Below are 18,673 nucleotides of genomic sequence, written 5' to 3'. Positions count from 1 at the left end.
GTTCCATAAATGGGCATTTGACATAATGGGACCTTTCCCTGAAGCCCCCGGACGGATCAAATTTTTAATAGTAGCCATCGACTACTTCACAAAGTGGGTAGAAGCTAAACCAGTCGTTTCTATAACAGCAGCCAGCGTTAAGAAATTCCTGTGGGAATTCATAATATGCCGGTTTGGCTTGCCTCTACAACTCGCCAGCGATAACGGAACTCAATTCGTGGACAGTGGGCTACAGGAATGGTTAAAAGAATTACATGTTTCTCAAACTTTCACCTCGGTAGCCCACCCGGATGCAAATGGTCAGGTTGAACGAACCAATCGGACCATCAAAGAAGGAATTAAGGCCAGATTGGGAACTAAGAGGACGGGTTGGGTCGACGAGTTGCCCCATGTTTTATGGGCTTTCCGCACCCAGAAGAATTCTAGTAATTCTGAAACCCCCTTTAGTTTAACTTATGGCACCGAGGCCATGATTCCAGCCGAAATCGGGATCCCATCCGCCAGAGTCCTCATGATTGAAGACAATGATAAGGAACTGCGGATGAACCTTAACCTCCTTGAGGAAAGGAGGGAATTGGCATCGATCCGCGATCATAATTACAAACGACAGTTGCAAAAATATTACAACTCGCAGATCCAAAAGTGTGAATTCTATGCGGGAGACTTTGTCTTCCGCAACAATGAAGTCTCCGGGCAAGAACCTCCGGGTAAGCTAGCCCCAACTTGGGAAGGACCGTACAAGATCAAGCAAGTACTCTCCAAAGGTGCTTACAAGTTGGAGAAGTTAGACGAGAGTGAAATTCCTCAGACATGGAACGTAGCTCAATTAAAGAAATGCTACATATAGCAGCTTCATTTACTTTATTTTGGCCTGCATGCCCTCATAGATTCACAAGTTATGTAATTTCCTTTAATATAAGAAGGCTTATGCCAAAAATATAAGGGATATTTCAATTGTAATCTTTTATTGGCGAAAACGAAGTTCCGGACAAAACACTTATATTATGACACATAAGACAAAGTGCACCGGAAGAAAAAGACTTCTTATTATCGATCAAAAGAGATTACAACAAAGAAGAAAATTACAGGGAAAGTACACATATTTACAGAACGACATTTTCATCTGTCGTAGTGTTATCGGTTTCCTCTTCTTCTTCTTCCTCATCAAGGTTCAGCAACTCCTTTAGTTGCTCGATGGCGTCATCTTTATCCGCAAGATCTGATATATGATCAGAAAGAGAAAACTTCAGAGTATCAAACTCCTTAGTTTTCTTCTCCAAGATGGACACAGTATCTTTGCTGGCCAACAGATATTCTTCCGGGGCTACACCCTCGGAACCAAACTTATACCCCTCCTCGAAGCCCATTTGTCGGCCCGCTTGCTCGGAAGCACGGAGGAGTATCGCGACACAGTTCCCAAGATCATCAATGTTCCGAACATCGGTAATAACCTGTTGAAATCATAAGCCAATGCGTGAACACACGAACGCCGAAATAAATTAAATCAATAGGAAATATTAGTACCTTGGTGTTGGGCCTAGTTTTATGGTTTGAGCTTATTATTTACTTTTGGGCTTGGTTTTGGGTGTACGGTGTGAACCGAGAACACTTATGTGTTCTCGGTGGGCTAGGTGTCATTTGGGCCGGCCTTAGTTATGTCTCTATATATAGTTAGATAATGTATAGGGTAAAGGTTGTTCATTCTCATTTGTTACTCAAGTATTGTAAGTGCTTAAGCACCAGACGTAATCAATATATACGTGTGTTTTGAAGCATATTTGTGTTCGATTACTTGTTGGTTATTGTGTTCTTGAATCACCGAGCATTGGTATTCCGCACCAATACTCGTTAGGTTGATATCATATTGTAGTGATCCAAATTCGGGACTTACAATTGGTATCAGAGCCTTTAACGAATTCAGGCTCGTTATTGTGATATCAACGTATTCAAGATCATATTATTTGTGGTGGTGTAAGGAGTTTTCCGGCTTATAGTTGATCGGAAATTCAAACTGAGGTATTTTTGGATAGAGATTAGTTGACTTGGAAACATATCTTCATCCCTTAATTTACGAAAGTTTGTTACAACAAAATCTTCTTGTTTTATGGTTTTCGGCTGATTCACTGTTGATTCCAGTTTTCGGTATCACCTGGCTCTCGGTCACAATATAGTTCTCGGTCACTAGTGAGTAAACAAGGGGAGTCCTCGAAAATTCCTTGTTCTCGGCTGACTCTGTTTTCGGCCACAGTTTGCTCAAAAGACAGAGTTTTTGGTCAAATATCTTGGTCAATACTTTTGGTTCTCGGTTAGCATTTGATCTCGGTCTAGAATATTGGTTTTCAGTCAAGATTGTTTTAGATTAATACCAGTTTTCGGTCACCTATTGATCTCGGTTTAGATTTGGTCAATATTCCTGGATCTCGGTCAACGAAAGTAGGTTTTCGGTTAAGCTTTTGGTTAGCCTTTAGTTCTCGGCTCAAATTCCTGTTCTCTATCCAGTGTGTATTTGGGCTTGTCTTATTGGACTATTTTTACTTGAACTTAAAATAAATCAGTGGCAATTTTGAAATGGCTCAGTTAACAAATGGCAGCTCCTCAAACAACTCATCACTTCACCAAGAACTTGATTCAATCATGGGTACTGCTACACGTGTACCCCGTTTATTGTCCTCTGAAGGGTTTAATGAATGGAAATTTTGTTTTGAACATTATTCCAAAATGAAAGATTCAAAGATTTGGAGAAGTATTGTGAGGGGACCTCAAAGGATTACTTATCAAAAGGCTGGTTCAACTGAGGTTCTTGTGAAACCAGATGCTCAATATGACGATGATGACTTTGCAAAGGTTGAAGAAGATGAGAGCTTTATCAACTCTAACTATGGCACTTTCACCCGAGATCGCCCTTCAGTTTAGAGAACTTCAATCGGCGAAGGAGTTGTGGGATGCACTGATAGAAGTTTATGAGGGTAATGAGTATATGAAGAGAAGTCGCCAGGATTTGTTGCGACAGAAGTTTAATATGTTTAACCATGTTCTGGGAGAAACACTGGAATCTCAACTTCAAAGGTTCATATCTCTGGCAACTGAAATGAGAACTGCTGGAATTCTTTTACAAACCTCAGAGATTAACAACAAGTTGGTGAATTCCTTGCCAAAGAATTGGGACATGCATGTTGCAGTCATTAAGAAGACCAAAGATCTTAACAGAATGAGTATGACTGAGATGATCGCCACTATTAAGGCTTGCGATATGAATGATAAACAGCGGGAAATAAATCATGCTAGTTCTTATAGCGCTGCTGGATATAATGCTACTTCTAATAGTGCTCTCATGTCTCAAGATAGCTTCTCACTATTTAAGCCCTCCCAACTACCACCACCGGGAAACTTTCAGATGTTCTCATCCACCCTTGGTCAATCATAATCATCGAACTCACCTAACCCAGCTCCAGTGTTCTTTACCAAGTCTGGTCAGTCAGTCAGCGATGCTAATAAAGTCGCGCCCAGTGGAAACCCTAGCCAGATTCCCTCCATATCCAAAGACACTCAAGAGAACATTGCATTAATGGCAGGATTTATGAATTGTTACCATGCATTCCTGGCAGGAGATCTGGTTCAACCCATGGCTGCTACTGAATTTGATCAGATTCATCCTGATGATGTTGAAGAAATGGACATCTCGTGGCAAATTGCCATGGTGGTTTTCCGTGCTAAGAAATTTACCAAAAGGTCGGGTAGAAATAACTGGAACATGCCAAATAATCAGAAGGTGGGTTTTAACAAGGAGACTCTCAGATGCTACAACTGTCATGAGCTGGGTCATTTTGCTCGTGAATGCACCAATCCGGCTAAAGAAGGAAATACAGAAAGGGCATTGGTTCCAGTCGGAAATGCTCGGGGTGACTCTGGAGGTAGTTCAAGTAAAGGGGAAAGAGGTATGGTAGCTCAAACGTTCTCATGGGAAGGACAAATGGCTGCGCTGAACATTGGAAATCAAACAGCTAATTTCGCCACAGTTGAGGACCCTGAGGAGGAAAACACTGCTGAAGAGACGGTTAGGGAGCTCCAGTTTGCATACATGGTATTCACTTCTCCAGAATCATCTGAGGTACGTTTTCAACCATGTTCTTTAAATTGTGGTGAGAAAATTGAAATGTATCAACTTCATAATGATAATCTTATCAGAGATATGGAAAGAATAAAATCAGAAAATTTTAAGTTTAAGAAAAACGAGAAAGGGTTTGTAGATAAAATTGAATCTCTAAATAAAGACATTAAGAAACTCATATTTGATTTTAGTGTTAAAAGTTGTCATTATCTTGATGCTAAACAAGAAATCGATGAGTTGACTGCCAAGCTGGAAGCCGCCAAATTGGAAATTTTAAATCTAACTAGCAAGTTTGAAAAGGCTGAACTTGATTTTAAAAAGTTCGATGGGTCCAGTGAGGTTGTCAACTCAATGATTGAAAATCAGTTGTGGTGGAAAGAAAATGAAGGTGAAGGGATAGGATTCAGTCAAGTTCCCCCACCATACAACCACAGCTATGTTCCTACTCCTGTTACCAAAGAACAGGAAGAAAGGATAAATGATTTGAAATACGGGAAACAAGATAAAGGTGAGAGGACTGGCTCTACTAGTGCCGGTTCATCTACTTCAAATGTGAATGATTCTAATGTGTCTACCTCATGTGCAGAAAAATTAATTGTGAAGGAGTGGACTGATGAGGATGACGACCCATGTTTTGATTTTGATAATAATTTCATTTCAAATGTTTCTTTAGAACTTCCTGTTTTAAATTCTGTTATTCCGACTGTTTGTGTGGCTCTGTTTTAAAGAGCAAGGATACTTCTGTGATTGATTCGGTTGAAACTTTAAATTCTAGTAATGTTATTTCTAATAAAACCAAAATTCCAAAAATTTCAAAAAAATCAGAAAAACACGTTACACCTAAGTTTGTCAAGGAGGGATGCTCCAACGATAAACAAGGTGATAAATCAAAAAAACAAAATGTGAATTCTAGCAAATCTAAACAGACTGGTCCACACAACCAGTCCAAACATGGATCTGATCAGAATAACTTTTTCATAAAACGCCAGACATGTTTTAACTGTGGCATTCCGGGTCATATTGCCAGAAATTGTCCACATCGTCCATATATTCCATACTACGGATTTTATCAAAGGAATATCCATATTTGCATCATGATGCATATAGGAGAGGTTTTAGACATGTTTCGGCTAGTTCCTTTGACGATGATTGGAATCGAAACAAGTCTGGCAGGTTTAGTCCTCATCAGACCAAACCCAACATGTTCAAGAGAAATATTAGTAGAGGTGTTTCACAGTCTAAATCTCAAATAAGCACCAACACTAGACCTACACAGGGGAAGAAGAAAATGGTTTCATCTACTAAAGCTACGTCTGAGGCACCGGAGACAATAACAACCATTCGCACTTATAATTCCAAGTCTTCCAGACATAAGTGGTTGCCTAAATATCCGGCAAAAGCACCTAATCACTCTATTTTTGATGATCAAAAGGATATGACATGGCAGTCTGTAATAAAAGTTGATGAGTCAGGGTCACCCAGTGTAAGTATGGACTGGGTACCAAAAGCTAACTAATCCTGCGCTTTGTGCAGGGACATCTATGGAGGAATATCATCAGACCTTGGTATGTTGATAGTGGCTGTTCCAGGCACATGACAGGAGACATCACCCAGCTAAACGACATTCAAACATATAATGGTGGGTATGTGTCTTTTGCGGGAGGAGAGAAAGGAAAGATAACTCAAAAGGGTACTGTAAGTAATGGTGTGCTTAAATTTGAAAATGTTAATTTTGTTCCAGAATTGAAGCACAGTTTATTAAGTGTGTCACAAATTTATGACAAATATTTTCAACTCATTTTACTAAAAAGGAGTGCTTGATTCTGAAACCTGGTATAATCATACCAGAAGAATGGATTCTTGTTAGATCACAACGAAAAGATAATGCTTATGTGATCTACATGAATCAAAATGTTCCCGACGAAATTACATGTTTGTATTCAAAAGTGTCGGAACATAATGCTATGCTTTGGCATCGTCGGCTTGGTCATGCTAATACAAAAAATCTAAATCGTCTTGCTAAAAACAATTTAGTACGTGGTTTGCCTATCAAAGATTTTGTGACCGTTGAAAAATGTGTGGCTTGTGCCTTGGGAAAACATCATCGAAAATCTCATAAGCCTAAGTTAATCAATACCATCTCGTCAGTGTTTCAATTACTTTATATGGACCTCTTTGGGCCAGTTCATGTGTTAAGTTTGTCTCGCAGTTCTTATTGTCTAGTTATTAATGATGATTACTCACGTTTTATATGGGTATTTTTCTTTTCAAATAAGAGTGAAACTGCAGACCTGATCAAGAAATTCGTGGTATTAATGGAATATCAATTGAACCTAAAGCTGAAAGGAATCAGGTGTGACAATGGAACAGAGTTCAAGAATGCAGTTCTAAATTATTTCTGTTCAGAAAAGGGAGTGCTTCGTCAGTACAGTGCTCCTCGTACACCTCAACAAAATGGTATCGCTGAAAGAAGAAACAAAACTTTAATCGAAGCAGCAAGAACGATGTTATGTGACTCCAAATTACCACTGTTTTTCTGGGCTGAAGCTATTAATACCACATGTTATGTTCAGAATCGGGTGATAATCAACAAGTCAAGGATGAAGATTCCGTATGAGATCGTTTATGGTCATCAACCCACTGTTGCACATTTCAGAGCCTTCGGGTGTTCGTGCACGTTGCTGAATCTAGAAACTACTCCAAAGTTCGGGGCTGCAGCTGATGAGTGCTATTTTGTTGGGTATGCCGGTAACACAGCCTACAGGGTTTACAACAAGTCAACCAAACAGATCATAGAATCTTATGAAGTTCGCTGGTTGGAATAAAATGAGACTGATGCCCGTGTTGGTCCTGATTGGCTATTCTACTACAATGAATTCCTCAAGCCTTTTAATATGTTTCCAGTCATCATCAATGAGACCCATGGTGGTCCCACAGTAGAAATTACTCAAGACAGTTCTCAATCACTGTCTCACATTTCTCCTTCATTGGATGATGAGGTTGTTGATTTAACCAGTGCTACAACTTCAACTGACGATCAGCCTAACCAAACTTCAGAGATCCCAATCAACCTCGCCTGAAAGCGCTGCAAACGTTGAGGGGGAGAGCTCTGTTCGCTAGATTTTCGGGAGTACATTATTTCCTGATACTATTCCATATGAATACGTTGCCGGAACCTCGTACTCTCACAGTACAACAACGTCTTGATGGATAAACCCTCTCATTGACTCCGAGAAAATGTAACAAATTTGCAACCTGATTGTGAGGTCTCTGATCTTTCAATTCCCTCCAAAATTCAAAAGAATTATCCAATTGAGAACGTCATAGGTCCCTTTGAAGCAGGAGTGTCCACCAGAAGCCAAACTGGACACATAAACAGCTGCATGTTCTCCTGTTTTATATCTCAAATCGAACCAAAGAACGTTGAGATGGCTCTTCAAGAACCTTGTTGGGTTGATGCTATGCATGAAGAACTGAATCAGTTTGAGAAGTTAAAGGTGTGGAGATTGGTTAAGTTGCCGGAAGGAAAGAAAACTCTTGATACAAGATGAGTTTTTAGGAACAAGCAAGATGACACTGGGGTTATTGTTCGTAATAAGGCACGCCTGGTAGTTCGCGGTTTCCGTCAAGTTGAAGGGTTAGATTACACAGAAGTCTATGCTCCAGTAGCTAGACTTGAGGCTATTAGAATTTTTCTGGCATATGCATCATACATGGGCTTCACAGTCTATCAGATGGATGTTAAGACAATGTTTTTGTATGGAGAAGTTAAAGAAGAAATTTATGTTGATAAGCCACCGGGTTTCATTGACTCTAAGAAGCCAAGTCACGTTTACAAGTTAGACAAGGCTCTGTACGGGCTACATCAGGCTCCATGTGCGTGGTATGCTACATTGACCGCGCACCTTCTTGATCACGGCTACAAGCGGGGAACAATCGATCAAACCTTGTTCCGAAAAACAGTTGGGGAGGATTTGATTTTAGTTCAGATTTATGTTGATGATATAATTTTCGGTTCCACCAGTGCTGACTTGTGCAAAGAATTTGAGTGGGTTATGAAGAAAAGATTTGAGATGAGTTCGTTGGGTGAAATGACAACTTTTCTGGGGTTACAGGTTCGGCAAAGTCCAACGGGTATTTTGCTACATCAAGAAAAGTACGTTGAAGACATTCTGGCTAAATTTAAGTTTCAAGATTGCAAGAGTGCTAATACTCCAATGGCTGAAAGACCACTTTTGTTGTCTGATCCTGAAGGGAATCCCGTAGATCAGACATATTATCGATCGATGATCGGGTCTCTGATGTATCTCACAGCCAGTCTTCCCGACATGATGTTCGCAGTTTGTCAATGTTCTCGCTTCCAGGCTAATCCTAAACTCTCTCATTTAATTGCTGTTAAACGTATTTTTAGATATCTGAAGGGATAACCGAAGTTAGGTCTTTGGTATCCCAAACAATCAGAATTTGATCTTTATGCTTTTGCTGATAGTAATTATGGTGGAGATGACATTGACAGAAAATCCACGTCAGCTGGATGCCAGTTTCTCGAAGATAGACTAATTTCATGGCAGTGTAAGAAATAACAAACGGTATCCACTTCAACAGCCGAAGCAGAGTATGTTGCTGCATCTTCCTGCTGCTCTCAGGTCATTTGGATGCAAAATCAGTTGCTGGATTATGGTTTGGAATTTCTTGACACTCCTATTTTTTGTGATAATGATGCAGCTATTGCCATTGTGAAAAACCCAGTCCAACACTCTAAAATCAAGCACATAGACATTAAAATTCATTTTATTCGTGACTGTTTCGATCGAAATTTGATTCATCTTGAACAGGTCCACACCGATAATAACGTGGCGGACCTATTTACAAAACCTGTCGGAGCAGCAAAGTTTAATGTGCTTGTGAGTTTTCTTAAAATGCTTCGCTTCGAGGATTGAGTCTTTTTGGGAGTAAATTTGTACTTATTTTGTTTAATTTTTGCACAAATTTAGGGGGAGAAAAAGTCAAAAAGACAAAAAGAGTGTGTGTGCATTGTGTTATTTTATTAAAAAAAATAATTATTAACATTCAATTTTGCTTAAAACTATGTCGGCTGCTCAAGTTTGAAGGACATATACTTGTATATGGTTGGTCCGGTGTTCTATCTATAGTTTCACAGGATAGCCATTTACCTGATGACTGAAAGCATCCGGGGCGATTATGATATGTTGTTTGTGTTTTGTGTTCTTTTACTTAAAATTATGTCGGTAACTCTGAGTTGGAAGGACATGTGTTCTCATGCATGTTTGGTCCGGTTAACCACTTGTGGTTATAATGGATAGCCATTAACATGAAGGCTTAGAGTGACTGGGGTGACTGAATGCTTAACGTGTGTGTTTTTCAATTAACTCTCTAGGAAGTGATATTACTATTTAGTCTATAGCTTTTTAGAAGCTTTAAATATTTTTAAATGGAAATTGATCCAACCTTTGGATAGTGATAGATAAATTGTTTCTGTGTGCCTAACGGGTGAAGTTATTAGGTTTAAAAGACTCTAGAACAGTCATTGATGTGTATGGTACTTTCCACGATGCGTAAAAGTTGAAGTGATATAAACTAATTTTGCTAAACTTAATGTGGAGGGTCATTTTGAAAACAGGTGCATGTCTCCAGATACATCTCTCCGAATGACAGGCAGAAAAGAAATTACCCAGTCATACACGAGCCCGTTAGTGTCTTGATCACCAAAAATATTATATAGTCAATACATTGACATTATTATTATTTAAAAAAAATAAAAATAAAAATAAATTTGTTAAAGAGTATATGTTTATTATAATTATCTTATTATCAATGGCTTCAAGGGTTTAAACTAGAACTCCAGAGATGGGGGCATACAAGTAAGTCCTGTCATGTCTCGAATGAAAGGCCTGTCAGTTTACTGGCACTAAGTCCAACTTTCAACGCTACTTCTAAGCCATGCTTTGTGTATAAAATAAAATTTATTTTGATCAAGCGCTAGGGGGTTGGAGTCAATTTGGGGTGATCTGAGAAAGCCAAATACGCTTTGAGAAGAGATAGGAGGCATCACAGGTCGATGGGTGATGTCCATCTAAGCTTTATGCCTAACTGAACCTTAATCATATCATTGATGCAATGAAAGATCAGGTTAAGTATGGGATACACGCTATCAATCTGTCTCTTAGATGTCATAATAATGCTGAACATGAATCCTTGTGACAGCCCCTTAAACAATATGATTCCATGTTCGGATCTTTTCATAAAGGCGGCGATTTTGCGAAGAACTGAAATTTGATCCCGACACTATCATAAAGGGAGTTGTTTCTTGGTAAACTTATTTTTGTTGTTTTTGTTTGTTTATTTTGTTTGTCTTTATTTTTTTTCTTTCCCGAAATTACTCTCCTCGGAACGTTTGTATAAACCTTGTTTTTCTTAAACTTGGTATTTTCTTTAAAAATTTATTGGACATTTATGGGTCATGATCTTATTTTGGGCTAATCATATGTCTTCGGCCTGCTTCAAGCCCACTAGGGGTTTCGTCCTGCTAAGGGAATATAAATACTTGTAAGGGTCCACTTTTTTCATTATTTTGTCTATATTCAGCCGGGATCTTCTTGTAATGTCTGCCGAGATCAAAACCTTCCATAATAATCGAAGCTTCGAGATTGTTTTGTGACTTTCAGGTTCTGAGTGTGAGTATATGAAGCTTGCATATCACTAAGGCTCAATGTTTCAGTCTCACAACTTGCTCCTACGGATGACTTGTTGAACTAATTGCTAATGTCAAGAGTGATCGGACAAATAACAGAAACATTAGTTTTGTTTTGGGGTTTTCGGTTGATGCAACTAGTGTGTCTAACTTGAATCGATTTTCGGTTGATTTTAATTCATGTTATTGCAGGTTTAATGGTGGTATTTGGGATCTCGATGGGATGAGGATAACTTCACAAATTTCGATGTGGAACCCAAGGGGTTTTCTGTCCCAGCTGGCACTGAGTTCTCGGCTTGACTTTTGTTGACCGAGAACTCATATTGTCATAGACTCTGTTCTCTGCTAAAAGAAATGACCGAGAACCCTTGTTCTCGGTCACATTCTCTAACTGAGAACTCGTGTTCTCAGTTATGTTTATCCATTGCTTTGACAGAGAACCATCTCACCTGACCGAGATCCCCCCTTGCCAGGCTAAATTTTCACTGTTTGGGCTCAGATCCACTTTGTGACATATTTTTGGTCTAGTTAAATTTAATAGGCCAAACTTTCTCTTATTTATGGATCATATATTCATTACCACTATCTAACTTGATAAGTTTGGTGCAGACATGGCTGATCAAAACCCGTTAAAGTTTGTAGACACTCAAAATATCGCTGGTCACTTTTATGACCCGCCACTGGCTCACAAGGAGTTCAAGTCAATGATTGTCGGACTAAACACTTGCAGGATCTCACATTCTCTTCGTGAAAATCCTGTCATTTGCAAAAAGATGGTCACCGACTTCTGGAAGAATGCGAAGATCAACTCTCAAGGAGCAGATGGAGTTACTTCAATCGACTCCAAGATACAATTGAATCCTGTTACCGTTACTGAAGCAACTATCAGAGAGGCACTTATGTTTGGGGATCAGCCAGACTACCCGACAAAGTATTCTATAGCCGCAATTACTAAAGTGATTACCAGGATGGGGTATGAAGGTACTTATCCGCCGGCAATCAAGAAGTTGTTTCACCCCTATTGGAGATACTTGTTACACACTTTCTTCACGTGTATCTCGGGAAGAAAACGGGGTTCGGATGAGATTAGTCATACTCAAATGTCTGCCGTTGCCTCTTTGATTAAGGGGTGGAACTACAACTACTCCAAGTTCGTCTTCAATGAAATGTTGAGTAATCTAAGGGCGAAGAAGAAAGAGATGTTCTTGATGTATCCAAGGTTTTTACAGATGATTTTCGACTTTCATTACCCTAATTTAGTAAAAACTGTTGAAACCTTGGATATGAAGACAATGGGACCCAACTCCTTTGGGTTAATGAAGCAGTCAAGAAAGGGTGCCAAAACAGTTTACAAGGGATCCAAACCCCTTGAGATATTTGGTCATTTTGCTGAGACCGAAATTGAGCCTGTCGTTGCTCAGGTTGCTGAAGAACACGTGGTACCCGCTCAACCACATACTTCTATGTTTGAGATTTCAGATGATGAAGACGAGGAGGAAGAGGCTCACTGATGTTGAAATATTAAAGGCCCTAGAAGCTGCTAAAGCTTTGTTTCAGTCAACTGCTCGGAAACCTCCTTCGACAGTTACTGAAGATATTAAGGAAGATTTTGTTAAGGAACCAACTGCTGATCTCGTTCACCGAAGAGATGATTTGAGTTCAAGCGAGTTGGTTCATGAAGCTGAAACAACCGAAGCTGCACAGACACCAACAATCACATCAGCACCAGAAACCACTACAAGTCCACTACAAACCACCGATCATCCAGAAACTCAAGCTCCAGAATCACAGACTGAACAAGCTGCACCTACTGTCGAGCCAACTTTCATGGAGCTGCTGTCTAGTGATTTTGGGTATGACTTTGATTTTAAAACAAATATTCCACACACTGACAGTACCGATATCCACTCTGGGTCATCTAGTCAATTTGATCAAGGTAAGTCAAGTTCTGGTGTTTCTGAAAAGGTTGCTCAAATCTTAGCCATGAAAGAAGCCTCTCTTCAGAACAAAGGGAAAGGAGTGGTGCTTGAAAACACTCCTGTGGATGTCCAGGCACTACAGCGTCGAGTCTTTCAACTTGAACAAGATTCAGTAATCAAGGATATTCGTATTCAGGAGCTTGAAGCCAACGACTCAGATAAAGACTCCAAGACTAAAGAGTTACAGTCCAGTATGGGAGGTTTAACTGCTATGTACTTTGATCTTCAACAAAAGTTCTTTCAGAAGTTTGGAGATGAGTTCAAAAGCAATGAAGACATGGTGCATCAAACTCCATCAAATGTTCAAGACAAAGATTCCAATGTTCGTTCAGATAACAATGCAGGTGTCAGCAGATAAGAAGAATCAGATTCTCTTAATCCTTATTTGAACGCTCCATCGGTTTCAAAAGAGAAGTCTGACAGAATCAAGAAGACGCTACTTGAGAAGGGAAAGAAGAAGATTCTGGTTATGAAGAACTCAGATCAAAATGTTGTATCCTCAGATCACCCGGAGACATACGTTGTTACACTTCAAAAGGGGTTCTCCGACAAATATGGTGATCGATCTGGAGTTCTATCAAGGGGCTTCGATGCAGATAAGAGTATGTGGTGGGTCAAGAGAAAGTCCGGGACAATGGAGTATTACAAGAAGATGAAGGACTTTGGTTCTTGGACAAAAGTTGATTTGAGTGATCTGATTAATGCTCCATTTTCAAATCCATCACACGATAAACGAGGAACAAATTTCTGGAATTTTCTCAAGCGTCAAGTTGATAGAGGCTTTCCTAATATGCCGACAGCTGAATCATTTCTTAAGAAAGCCAAAGGAGTTCTGGATCCACGAACTAGGAAAACTATGGTGAATGTAATGTGGCCTCCCACAAAGAAAGCAACTTACATTCCCGTACCTGGTCCTATTCCCGAGGATACACTGGAGAACATGAGATTATGGTTCTTTGATCCTCATACTGCCACAGCTGTTATCAAGCTTCAACGAGGAAAAGGTCAATATCGTCTTGTTGATGCTAAGGACTTGTTGAAATTCCATGAGAGGAAACATCAAGAGACTCAGCAAGCATCAGATTTTTGTTGATGGTCTGTTTGAAGTAGCCGCCAAAGAATACACAGGCATGGTGATATCTATCATAAATAACAAGTTTTGGCAAGGAGGTTTGCAGGATGCGGATGTTGATTACATGGAAGAGTAAAACAAAGCTACAAACCAAGGGGGAGATTGTTAGGCCTAGTTTTATGGTTTGAGCTTATTATTTACTTTTGGGCTTGGTTTTGGGTGTACGGTGTGAACCGAGAACACTTATGTGTTCTCGGTGGGCTAGGTGTCATTTGGGCCGACCTTAGTTGTGTCCCTATATATAGTTAGATAATGTATAGGGTAAAGGTTGTTCATTCTCATTTGTTACTCAAGTATTGTAACTGCTTAAGCACCAGACGTAATCAATATATACGTGTGTTTTGAAGCATATTTGTGTTCGATTACTTGTTGGTTATTTTGTTCTTGAATCACAGAGCATTGGTATTCCGCACCAATACTCGTTAGGTTGATATCATATTGTAGTGATCCAGATTCGGGACTTACACTTGGGAATTGCAGTCGACAGAAGCCATTTTTTATCCACCTGCGCCCGGATAAGATCCATTTTGTGCTTAGCACACTCCGCAGCCTAGTCTCAACTCTTAACATTAAGAGTAGTCAGACGCTTGTCTTTTACTGCCGAGTCAGCCTGAAGGGTCTTTATCAGCTCCGCTTGATCATCTAGCTGATTTTGAAGAGCAGCCCTAGCTTCCTCAGCTGCAAGCTGACCAGCTTTCGCCGCTTCCATGGCTCGGTTACTATCCTGAGCATCGGTCAATGCCTTGAGAGCCTTCTTTTTGGCATTAAGCAAGTTCCGCTAAGTATCCTTCAACTCGTCGTTCATAGATAACCAATCCCGGCGAAGTTCCTGGTTGGTAGACACTGCATTCGCCACATGATTGGAGTTGGCGTCGAACAGATCCTTGCGGATACGGTGACGCTGTCTTTCCTTCTCTGCAGGAGGAAGACTCTCGTCAAGATACTCTTGGCAAACATCCGCATCATCCAATACCGAATCCCTCCGTAATGACCATTGAAGATGATGTGGAGAATTTTCGTCATCTACGTGAGAAAAGGAAGCTGGACCTCTGTGTTTGAATGCATCAACCCCACCCCGATCTAGGAAGTCATCCTCATTGTGGGGTGGAGACACGTGGAATTGGTCAGCTCCTCCAACCTCTCTATCTTTAATAGGAGAAGAATCCAATAAATTGATCGGTTCTTGAACAATGTTTGGTGTTGAGGTTGACAGAGCTAAGGGTTTCTTGGCAACAGAATCTTTGAAACCTAAAATTTTCTGGAACGAAAAACTCTCCAAGGTGAATAAAGAAGAAAAAAGAAAGTACAGACTATAGTCATAACGGTCAAGAAAATACCTATGGAAACGTCTCGAGCAGACAACTCTCGAAGACAGGCGCCCAAGTCAGGAACTTTGGTTTTCTCCTTCTTCTTTTTCTTCTTCTTAGGAGCAACATCGGAAGTTTGTGCTTTCCGCTTCCCAGCAGCCTTCGATGCACCCATTTCCGCAGCCTCAGGTTTGCCCTCATCATATTGAGGGCCACCTTCCTCATTATAGTTGGGGCGGTGGTGGCCTTCAACTCTATCTTGCGGTTCAAACCTACATTTGAAGGTGAAGGATTAGTAGCACCACTGGACAATCCTCCCTCACAATACGATGACTCTTCACTAGACGAGAGGAATACTATCACCCCGCTCGACGTAGCGGCGGTAATAGGTTGAGGTTGAAAAATACCTTCACATTTCTTGACAAATTCCTCACCTTGCGCGTACATAGCCTCGGAAACAATAGGTTCCGGAGCAAGTGTAGTGGAAAACAAGAAGTTATTCCACGTGCGATCTAAAAACGGCACGTCATGTTGTGTAATAGGGCGGCGCACCATCATGCCACCCATCTTATCCATAAGAGTAGAGAGAATCGTACCCTCACCTATAAACAAAAGAACGTTAAAAGGAAGACACCGTGAAATCAGAAAAAATTACAAGGGAAAACTTACTTCCATCCGGGTTCTCATAATAAGGCTCCAAGGTGGGGAACGGCCACAAACGGCTCATCCTAGCGTGCACCATTGCCCCCTCATAAATAGGGCGCATGGGTGTCGGAGTCTTGGTTATATTAAGTAACCATGCACGATCTTTGTATTCGAAAGCAGAGACGACCGGCAGTGGGTCTTTCGGCTTCCGGTGAGTCATAGTAAACGGGATAACATCTTCCCGGATCCAGAAAAATTTGGTTTTCCACCCATGGATACTCCGAAGCCATTCAAAACCGACAGACCCTTTACCAGTGGTTGCAAAGCTATACCAGCCTTCACGGCTAGTCATCTTGTACAACACGGCAAACATCCTAACCGATGGATCGTAGTTGTGCGCTTGACAACAGAATTCGAAGTGACGAATCCTCAACATCCCAAAGGGTGAACCTAGGTTAAGTGAATCCCATAAGCCGTCAAGATCTATTCCACAAACTTGGTCACGGGAAATCGGAAGTTTCCGGCAGTAAAATGGTCCAAATAAACCTCCATTTTCCTTGCCGGAGGTGCCGTCGCAAGGACCCCTTTTGCTGGAAGCTCGGCTTCCCATTCCGACGGGAAGCCATAGACATTCTTAACGTCGTCGAAATCTTTCTCCTTGAGTTTGCATCCTACTTCGCTGATTGAAGGAGGATTCTTCTTCTGGGCAGCCATTCTTTGAAATTAAAAGCAACAGATATAAGAGAGAAAAAGTTGTTTGATCAGAGCAAGAGAGAAAATTGGAGAGTGATAAGAATGGGTTGCAGACCTTAGGGCCTAATTATACCCATCGTAATTAATGCGAGCGTCTGACTAACAGAAGAAAGAGAAAGATCCGGACCACAGGATTGCTGACACGTCAGGCGGGAGATTCGAAAAAGTGTATACAGGCTATCAAGTGGACGATTTACACGTCTCGTCAACCGTCATCTATACTCTCTCTCTGCCACGTCATCAATCCAATCCAAAATTACACGAGTCCAAAAATTCAAAAGAAATAAGATATTTCACAAAAAGATATTATTAACATAAGAGCTCCATTTCCATCCAAAATAGTGATTACAGAAACAAGAAAAGGAATTACAAGCCAAAATTATAAAAACCTACACCTATACTATGGGTTAGGGGGGCGCTGTATCCTCCGGAGCAGTATGAGCCACATCTTCCGCTTTATCATCATCAGCTTGGTCATCGTCAGACTCATCATCATTAGACTCATCGTCAATATATACTCGTAATTTATTCACACCATCTTCAAATGAAGCAAATTCTGGGAGCATGTGCTTTAGCGGAAAGATTAGGTCGTCATATTCTTGAACACGCATACCGAGTTCTTGTTCCGCATCAAGACCATAAAGGGGATGACTCTCAATAGGTTGTCCAGTCTGAGCAAAGGTCAACCCTTCGTTAAAACCTTTCACTCGGCCAACCCCTTCGGAAGCAGTGGTCAGGTTCACGAAGAAATCAGTGAGTTCTTTGCTTCTCTTGATATGATGTATAACCTATATACAACATTTTGTCAATACAATGGGATGGAACGGAAAAAAAGATAAGCAAACAGGATAGAGGTATTACCGAATCTAGACCACGGGTGAGGAAATACTTCCTCTCACGCTCGGCACGTTCCACTCTGTCACAAAGCCCTTGTAACTCGGAAGAAGCCTGACTGCTGGTCTCAGCCTGAGATTGCAAAAGGGAGTCGTACGCAGCCTGCATATCAACAATAGTTTTGTCCTTAAGCTCGGATTGCTCTCCCTGTAATCTCAATGCTTCTTCAAGCTCTTGAATCCGGTCATTTTGGCGAGACACCTCATCCTGGGCCTTCGCCAACTCGTCCTTCTTCTTTTGCGTTTCAGCTCGCGAAGCCGCGAGAGTTGCATTAGATCGTTCGCAGGCTTCCTTCCAGTTCCTAGCAGCTTCGGCACCGCGGTCCTGCTCTGACTTCAGGGCAGCTTCGACATCGATTAGTTTCCATTTGGCCGCTACCGCCGCCTTTCGATGCTCCTCAGCTTCCTTTTCCGCGGCCTTCACGGCCTAAGAGGCCACACCAAGTTTCCTGCCCATCGTCCGCCATTCCCGCAAGATTTCTTGACTGCAAGCCAAGGTATTTGTCAGGGAAACAGCTAAGTCAGTATGAAGAGCTTGGTGGGAACGAGTCTTTTGATATTTAATCTCGCCCGGAGGCATGCAGTGTTCAACAAAACTCATGCAAACTTTCAAATCGGAAACCCGTGAACCATTGACAATGTCCCACGGCGGGATGAACAAATCGTAATCTCCCCCTAACTGCACGTTCTCAAAAAATTGGGAACTTGAAGTTGCGAGACGGGTCGAGGTGGAAGAAGTCTGTTGAGGAGCATTCTGCGAAGAACCGCCCCCAATATCGTGGACGGATGGTCCAAATTGGAATTCCCTTCCTCGAAAGACGAGGAAGAGAAATAAAATTGAGGGGCGGATTGGAAAGGAGATTCATGAACCCTGAAACCTTCAGCAGTAACTTTAGGGTTCCCATGTTGAAGCCCAGCTTGAAAAAGGTAATCCAACTGCCCGCCAGTTGCCGGTTGGACATTTGACCCCTCCACAACACCTTCAGCAGGTGGAGTAACAGACTTGTCAGCCTCTTTCTCCGGAAGAGGTGACGACTGCTTTTCAACGTTTGGCGCAGACGTCGATGTTACGCCAAACACGCGACCCTTAGTAATGGACGGATCTGCATGGCAAAGTCATAAAATCAGACCCCATTATCAGAAA

General features: G+C 41.2%; 1 protein-coding gene across 1 annotated transcript; it reads left to right on the top strand.

Annotated features, from left to right (window-relative positions):
• The first annotated feature begins 3,970 nt into the window (after window positions 1-3,970).
• On the top strand, window positions 3,971-6,933 carry LOC143534718 (uncharacterized). Its single transcript, XM_077029383.1, has 2 exons — window positions 3,971-4,108; window positions 6,682-6,933. Exons 1-2 carry the CDS (start codon window positions 3,971-3,973, stop codon window positions 6,931-6,933), a joined length of 390 nt encoding a protein of 129 aa, XP_076885498.1.
• Window positions 6,934-18,673: the final 11,740 nt, after the last annotated feature.

This window comes from Bidens hawaiensis, unplaced genomic scaffold, assembly GCF_021521415.1.
Source record: "Bidens hawaiensis isolate Kalapana, Puna unplaced genomic scaffold, B.hawaiensis_p1.1 tig00000001_1, whole genome shotgun sequence".
NCBI classification, from domain to species: domain Eukaryota; kingdom Viridiplantae; phylum Streptophyta; class Magnoliopsida; order Asterales; family Asteraceae; genus Bidens; species Bidens hawaiensis.
This window is presented reverse-complemented; position numbering and strand designations above follow the sequence as displayed.

Bases quoted from the DNA above. Each gene is read 5' to 3' on its own strand.
- LOC143534718 (XM_077029383.1), top strand. From the start codon at position 3,971: ATGGCTGCGCTGAACATTGGAAATCAAACAGCTAATTTCGCCACAGTT. The intron at 4,109-6,681 runs GTACGTTTTCAA...TGTTATGTTCAG, and splicing joins CTTCTCCAGAATCATCTGAG to AATCGGGTGATAATCAACAA.